General features: G+C 42.4%; 1 protein-coding gene and 1 pseudogene across 1 annotated transcript in view; one reads left to right on the top strand and one right to left on the bottom strand.

The window, feature by feature from the left end:
• Cltrn (collectrin, amino acid transport regulator) overlaps positions 1–8,378 on the bottom strand; it is a 43,738-nt gene that overhangs the window by 18,959 nt on the left and 16,401 nt on the right. The window contains exons 4-5 of the mRNA XM_004635075.2: positions 7,018–7,131; positions 1,308–1,502 (exon numbers count right to left, since the gene is read on the bottom strand). Coding sequence (XP_004635132.1) covers positions 1,308–1,502; positions 7,018–7,131 — 309 coding nt within the window. The remainder of the gene's footprint in view (positions 1–1,307; positions 1,503–7,017; positions 7,132–8,378) is intronic.
• Positions 2,320–5,426, top strand: LOC111817754 (annotated as a pseudogene).

An 8,378-nucleotide genomic window follows, 5' to 3' on the forward strand; every position in this document is an offset into this window, starting at 1 on the left:
AAAAAAAAAAAAAAAAAAAAAAAAAACATCAAACAATGAAGGAGGGAAAAAACACACACACACACCCAAAAAGAAAACAATCAAGAGAGGGATGGGGGGGAAGAAAAAGATTCTACTTGAAGGTATATTTCTACACTAGTAGACAATGTGTAGGGACAGAGTCCTGAACTATGCTGATTTATCCAAGCAAGTCAGCAGCTGCTTTTTGGCAGGGTAATGGGTAATCTCAGCCATCCTGCACCTTTTGGCTGAGACCAGACTTATTCAGCCTGCCACTGTCATCATACCTTCCATGGGCCTGAGCTCAGCTGGGAATTGCTAGATGGAGCCAGCAGCTGTGAGTTCTGACTCAGTCAGCCCCTCCCCAACATGGCTCCCAGCCAAATGCTGTCTCACTCAGGATGACTGATCCCTCAGTACTCGTCACCAGCTAGTGTAGTACTAATATCTGGTGTTCCCTTTCACTATTGTGTCTCTCCATAGAGGCCTGTGGGGTCACCAGCAGTCAACATGTGTCCACAAATCTGAACCACTCCTCTCACACAGTGAGTCTCATCTCAGGGAGAAGATGCCACCCACTATCTCCTTCTTCAGTGAAGTTTCTCTTTTAACTCACTTCTCTTTGTCTTCTTCTTCATGTTGCTATATTCCAGCATCTGCATGGCAACAGTCAGACAGGCTCTTTATCTGCTGCTTCCCACTGCACCATCTTGGTGCTCCTCCAGAATCTACATTTTAAACAAATGTCCCAGGTACTTCTAAGGCATCAAATTGATTCAAATGCTGGGAGGAATCCAGCTGTAGGCATCACAGGCATTAAAAAGATGTACATCTGGCAATGGGAGGGAAAAATGAAGCATTGCAGGGCAACTGGGATGAGAAAATGAACTGAGGACCTTGAGCCCAGAAGAGACAAGCCAAGGTGGAAAGGCTTTGAAGGAACTATGGAACTGTTAGCATTTGGACATGAAAGATCACCAAGATAAATTCTGCCTACCCAAAGTCTGCTTAGCTCCATGTATTCAGTATACAAAACCACAACACATATATGAAAATCAAGTCTGAATATGAGACATTCATGTAGTATAGAATAAGGAAAATAAAAATAATAGAAAGAGTCTCACTAAGTAAGGGCCACTGGACTCTAAAATAAAGCAAACAAGACTAAAATAAGTAGTAGTTTTAAAAGTCAAGAATTTTTCAAGTTTAAGGCACTATATTCAACTAAAAAAACTCATTCTCCTTATTTGTCTATGTCATGAAAACATAAGCAAATGTTCTTTGAATCATTCCCTTTGAACACTTACCTTCTACGTTGACGGATCCCTGATAAAATCAGTAGTGTAGTTGCAACTATAACAATGCAAAATATTACACCAAATATAATAATCCAGATGGGAATTGATGGGTCTGTGGGTGGTGCAAGTGTGGAAGGAATTTTTAAGAATTCCAGAGTCTGGTCATTCAAAAAGAATACATTGTTGATCCGGTTCCTGTTCATTCTACAATGCAATAATTTAAAAAAATAAGGAAGAAAAAATTAGAAACCAAGTACAGACTTTGCTCTCCCTGGTAATAAACATATCTATAAACATAAAGCATCGTTCTAGCAGGTGACTTCAGGTTGGCTAGAAAGTTTTCTGAAGGCAACTGTGCTGTGGTTTCCTTTAGTAGTTGTTGTGTTGGCTTCCAGGGATTCCCATCTGCACAGAGATGCCCTCCCTTGCTGCAAATGTTCCAGAAGTAACCATAAGTCCTGAGCTTTGAGCTCTGCCCACCATGTCTGATTGCCTGAGAGGTAGCATCTAGATTAGAATGGCAGAACTCTGCTTACGGTGGCTTACATAAACACCAGTAGCCCCTTGAAATAAAACTAAGTGTCCAAAGTTGGTGATAAATACAGGAAGAAAACAAAAGTCAGGAACCAAAAAGAAAAACATGAACTAAGATTGGCTTCAAATCCATCAAATTGATTTTTTTCCCTTTAATTCAACAACTGCTTGCCAAACTTTACTAAGTATCAGATATTGTGCTAAGTACTGGGGCTACAGTATAAAATGAAAAGGAATTTATGGTATAGAAGGGTGGCTGAATAGTATATTCAGAAGCCCAGTGCAGTGCACAGTGTTCTGCTGGAGTGATAAAGATGGGCACAGTGGTAGCATAGGGGAGAGGCAAATATAGTACAGGCAGAAATCAAGGCTGCTTTTCTATGGAACAATTTTCAAGCTGTGTTTTGAGGGACAATAGAAGTTCTTTAAACTTAAGTGCAAAATGAAGACAAGAATGACTTGTTTGGGCAACAGCAAGTAGTTCCATATGGCTGAAGACAATGGTGAGTCAGTAGTCAAAAAGTCTAGAAAAATATAAAGGTAATTGTGGTACTTTCTTTAGGAAAATCTGCATTTGGGGGGTGGTAGTGGAAGTCAGGGGTGGGGGTTTGTGTTAAAGACTTATTTAACTGAAAACAAATAAGCGAATTTCTAACTGAAATTTGCAAACTTGGTGAGTAGATTCTTCGGAGATACTTTACAGCCTTTACTAAATTCATACTACACAAGTAGATTTCATCTACCTTTAGAGTTGGCCTGGAAAAGAGAAAAATAATGAATGTAAGCCTCCCATAAATTAAAATTCCCTCGTAGTTACGCTAAAAATTTGTTAAATCAGTAAAATTAATTTTCAAAATGTGATTTTGTCCAATACACTCAAGAAAAAATAATTTCAGACCGGCCAGATAGCTCAGCGGATTAAAGCACCTGCTTAGGCAGACGCCAGGGACTAGGATTCAATCCCTGGATATGCTGTGCTGGCCCCAACCCCAGGGCGCGCTGAGACAGTGATTGAGACTGGGCATGGTGGTACACGCCTGTAATTCGAGCGTTTGGGAGGCTAAAAACAGTAGAGTCACTACCAGACCCATCTGTGTAGTGAGACCCTGTGGACTCTATACTAAATACAAAAAAAATACTAATAAATCATTTCAACATGCAGTCAATAATGAGTTGGTTCTCATTTTATTTTGCACCTCCTTTTATTTATTTATCTTTATGTATCTGTATGTACAAGGATCTACAGGGTCTCACTCTGTAGATCAGACTCAAGAGTTATCCTCTTGTTTTCAGCCTTACAAGCGCTGAGATTACAGGTGTGTGCCACCATGCCCAGTCTCTGTTACTGTCTCAGCGCGCCCCAGGGGCAGCACCAACGCAGCATGCTGGGGATGGAACCCTAGTTCCCAAGTTCGCTTAAGCAGGCACTTTAATCCACTGAGCTATCTGGTCAGCCCTTGAGCTATCTAGACAGCCCTTTGCACTGCCTTTTAAATCTGCTGTGTACCTTACATTTTTTTAAACATTTTGGACTGGCCACAGTTCAAGTGCTTGATAAGACAGTCCAGGTCTAGAGGTCTAGAGTGTGATAATAATGGCTTGAGAATCTCTGCAGGCCAGATCTTCTTTAGCAAATAAAAATCTGCACTAAAGACTGCACATACAGATCACTGGTAGAGCACTGCTTAGTGTGTGTGAGGCCCTGCATTGGACTCCCAGTGCCACATAAAAAACAAACTATGCTGAAGTGTGTAGGACCACCTGGATGACTCTCCTTGAAGGAAAAGCAACTGTCTCCATTCTGGCTAACCCTGGCCCTATTTCCATGTATTGAATCACTGTACAGAAAGATATAGCTAGGACTTTTCCTTATCCCTTCAATTGGATTTAAGCAATGCCAATCAGTCCAGCTGAGGTGATGATGCAGGCTTGGAAGGAAAGAAGACATGGCAGTGTTTCCTTGCCTCTCTAGCTCCCAAATGAACATGTGTGAGGTGGGTTGGGTGGGATGGACAGCCGCACTCCATGCTATCTGCTGGGATCCAGCCTTGAGATAAGAGGCTAGGCCTTCCCAGGACATAAAAGATTACACATCAGAGCTGAAGCACCAATCCCATACTGCCTCAGCTGTGCTGTGCAGATTGCTCTTCCTGCATATCCTTCTCTGCATATTGCAGAGGTGGTTTCAGGCCTCCTACCTAGCTCAGCTCACACCACTCATGTACTTCCCACCATTCTCACAGTCACTTACCCTCAAACCACGTTCTTCACAAATTAGTAAAATCCCTGGGTTTAGGTATTTGTCAGGCCTTTGTCCCAGTTATCATCATAGCCAGAATTAGGACCCCTTGGTTCCCCACAACTCCAAATTTGCCTTAGAGTCTTTATTCTCACCATAATTTGCAATAGGAGTGGTAGATTAGAATTAACTCATTAGACTTCCAATAACTTTTTCATGGGATTACAAATATAAACTTCCTAGGCCAGTGAAATAGCTCAGTGAACTGAGCATCTACTTAGACAAGCTCAGGGGTCCCAAATGCGATGCCAACCCCACACCCCCAGGTGCGTTGAGCCAGCCAAGGAGACTAGGCATGGTGGCACATGCCTGTAATCCCAATGCTGGGGAGGCTGAAAAGAGGAGGATCACTACAAGTTTGAGTTGCAGTGAGACCCTATACCAGATACATAAAAATAAAGAATAAAAAATAAAAACTTCCTGGACTGTGATAAGGACTGTGAAGGGCTCTCTATACTGAAGCAGTGAATATTCATGGATGTGAAAAAGAAAGCCTACCAGAACATCTACATCAAGGGATAATTTAAATGTAATTTTTATCAAACTATAGAATGTTTTCCTTTTTCACAATCTAATACTGATAATCTGAAATGCAAACCTTTCCACAAATTAATGAACGTGACCACCAACCTATGACTCAGGAAGAAAAGTCATCCTGAATACTGATTCTACCTGATTGGTTTTTTTAAAGGAGTAGAGGTTTATTTAGCTTACAGTCTGTAGAGCTTTCAGTCCATAATTGTACCTTGTTGTTTAACCTCATTGGAAATGCTCTCCAGCCCTTCTGAGACTGATCACAAGTTCTAGTTCAACAAACACTGGTCAAAAACATATTAAGCTGTTACTACTGATGTCAGTCACTACATATATCTTTCAACCAGGACCCAAATTGAATTAGGCCTCACCTTCACAAATGAACTACAACAGGATATGAACCAATATGGCACCCCCGTAGGTCTAGAGTCAAATTAAAAAAAAAAACCTTCACAGAGCTTCAAGCCAAAATTATTGACACTCAAAGGAAGATAAAATTTGCACACAGACAGCTAAGCAGAATTAAAAAGCATGCACATCTTTTAATTAGAAACTATGACTTCGGCAGATGAGACTAACACATATGTAGATGTAGGAAAACATGTTTATTTTTAAATGCATGTAAGTAACTCACAATCAGCTGTCAGAAGAAGTAGAAAATAACCAGAGAAAACATTAAGGAACTAGACAAGAAAACATCCTACTTGGAGTGGAGTATTAAGGAAGGGAAGGGCATTGGTGAACTACTGATGGCACAATAGGAGCCTCTAGGGGGTGCTCTTCTGACCCTCCCATCCTGCTAAGGCAGAAGGGCCTGCAAGGTGGCTGCCTGCCTCTGCCTGTCTGGATGTTTTATCTGGATGGGCTAGCAACCCCATCTTTAACATAGCTCCCTGAGCCTCTTTCAGGTCCCACCCATGTCCATTTTCCTCTGGCCTTCCCTGTCACTCCTGCCTGGGATACTTCTCTCTCCTGAAGTGATCCATAAATTCCCAAGAGAGGGAAGGTAAGAGCCAAATCAGAAAGGAATGCTCTGACTAAGCCTTACACTAGGCAAGCTGGCCAGACCAGTAAGTCTTCCAAACTCCTCCCTGAAAAATCTACAACAGGCACCTTAGAATTAGCTGCTCATTCCTCTGCCTCATTCCAAAAGTGTGCCTACTCAGGTACAGAGTAAAACTCACTGTAGTTATGGTGGTAGCATGAATCCACTCAAGTCCTTGTCCACTTGTTCTTTGTCCTTTTTTTTTTTTCTATTTTAGGGAAGGGTCTACAGGGTATTCAGGATCTCACTACTAGATCAGACTCACAGTGATCCGCCTGTTCACAGCCTCCCAAGAGCTGGGATTACAGGTGTGCACCACCACATCCAGTCTCAATTGCCCTCTCAGTGCGCCCAGGGGCTGGGGCCAACATGGCAGGCCCGGGGATCAAACCTCCAGCTGCTGTTGGCTGGCCCTCTTTGTCTTTCTAGCATAGCTAAAGCAAATCTACTAATCTCCTTGAATCTGTTTCCTCTTTTTCTTTTTTCTTTGTTTTTTTTTTTTTAGTTTCCTCATATATAAAATAGGGGTAAACAAAGATACTTACTCCACTCAAAAAATTTTGGTGTCTAAAGTGCCTGCTTAGGCAGAGTGCATCGGCTGGGGTTTGATCCATGGCATGCAGTCCCACCCCCAGGGCATGCAGAGAGCGTGACTGAGACTGGGTGTGGTGGTGTGTGCCTGTAAACTCAGCGTTTTGGAGGCTGAAAACAGGAGGATCACTATGAGTCTGATCTACATAGTGAGACCCTGTAATATTTTTTTTAATTGGTGTCAAAAAAATGAATAAACAATAATTTGGTGTCAGTATCAAATGCCATAGATGTGTTAGACCTTGTGAACTAGAAAGTGTTGTGCAAAAATTAGGCAAAATTAGTATTTTTGCTCAACCATATGGATTCTTCAATTTTGAAATTCCTATTATCTACCTCTAGGTACAATCTCCTTTTCTTCCACTCTATTCCTCTTTCTTGGTACTGGTTCTTTTTCATCCAAGCCTAATACACTTAGCCATTCCTAATATAAATTCCTACTTCATTGGTCATTTCCCATCTCCTAACTGGCTTCCCCTACCAGGACCTCTAAGGCAGACAATTTAGTCCAGACTTGCCAAATGTCTGCTTCAAGGCAAAATTGCCCCTGGATAAGTCACTGCTCTACACTGATGTCTAATAGAAACAAAATGAAATCTTTGACATCTTAATAAATCCTGGGTGGAACAGAGTGCGAAAGAGACCTCAGATTTGAGAACAGTGAAGTTAATCAGCAAGTTGACTGACCAGTAAAGGGAGCATCTAGCGGTGCTTACCTTATGGCTGACTGTACTTCATCAGCAGGAAGAGTATGATTTTTCGAAGGGTCTGTAACCACAAACCAGAATGACACTCTCTGGGTTACATTACAAAGTAGGACATGGGAAATTCTGCAGAAAATGGAAAGAGAAAATACATTAAAAGAATAGCATGCCAAAACAGGTCTGGCGGCACATACTTGTGATCCCAGCTACATGAGAGGTTGAGGCAAAAAGACTGCAAGTTCATGCCCAACCTGAGCAACTTCCCAAGACTCTGTCCCAAAATAAAATAAAAAAGGCTGAGAATGTAGCTCATTGGCCAAGTATGAGGTGTTGGACTCAATCCCCATTACTGTAAACAAAAATAGGAATAAATCATCACAAGTAGTATTAAAGTGTTCACTCTGGGGCAGTCGCTATTCTATGATGGCTCTTAGCTGTCTGAAGAGTTGTATCTAACACTTGAAGGAATACAATAAGAAAAAATTATATAGGAAATTCCAATTGTTTCAAAATCACATGCTTGGATACAATTCCTTATAAGGAATCTCCCCTCCCCTTCCTGGCACCCACTCACCCCCCAAAAAATTAGGCAGTGGAGAGCAGTAGAGATTTCCTTTTCCATCATACACTGGCCTCTCAGTTTCCTCAACACCTAGCCTCTCACTCAATTACAGAAGACTATGTTTTCCCCAAGTGTATTGGTGCCCTGCACATTTAGTTCTCTCAAAATCAGAAAAATGTGTTCAGCACGCTCCTGATTCAATGCTTGCTCCATTTGCTTCTTCTGTGCCTCTCTCTTCTCAGCATTTGGACCACCATACCAGGTGCACTGTGCATGTACTTTTGAGGAATAGGTTCTCAAGAACAGTTATTTTATGTCACCTGGACAGATCTCCATAACTTGAAAGCTGTAATCAATTAACCACTAGTTTTTGAAAACAGGATTTTGTACTTTCATGCTTTTCAACTGCAAGTTGGAATTAATAACTCACTGTACTCCATACACATGAATAACAGTAAAAGTGAAAACAGAAATGGCCATAGTGCTCAGGAAAGAAAGCATCTACATGAGAACATGTAAAGGCTGAAATTACAGGAGAAGCCACACACAATCAGCGCGGCCAATGATAACACAGAAGTCCGGCATGTCCTGGGCCGTTTTCTTAATAGCTCAGCCGCACACGGCGGCACGGACATCCGTCCTGTCCCCAACCAGAACGTCCACCCCTTGCGCGCGAGCAGCCGCCGCCCTTACGTGCGTCCTGAGAAGCGCGCGGGCACACGGCCTTCGCTCCTGCAAGCCTGGCAGACGCCCGCCCGTCCATCCGCGCGCGGCCTGCCTCCCGCGGGGACGCGCCCACCGCTCCGCCTCC

This window comes from Octodon degus, unplaced genomic scaffold, assembly GCF_000260255.1.
Source record: "Octodon degus isolate 3935 unplaced genomic scaffold, OctDeg1.0 scaffold00069, whole genome shotgun sequence".
Lineage (NCBI taxonomy): Eukaryota > Metazoa > Chordata > Mammalia > Rodentia > Octodontidae > Octodon > Octodon degus.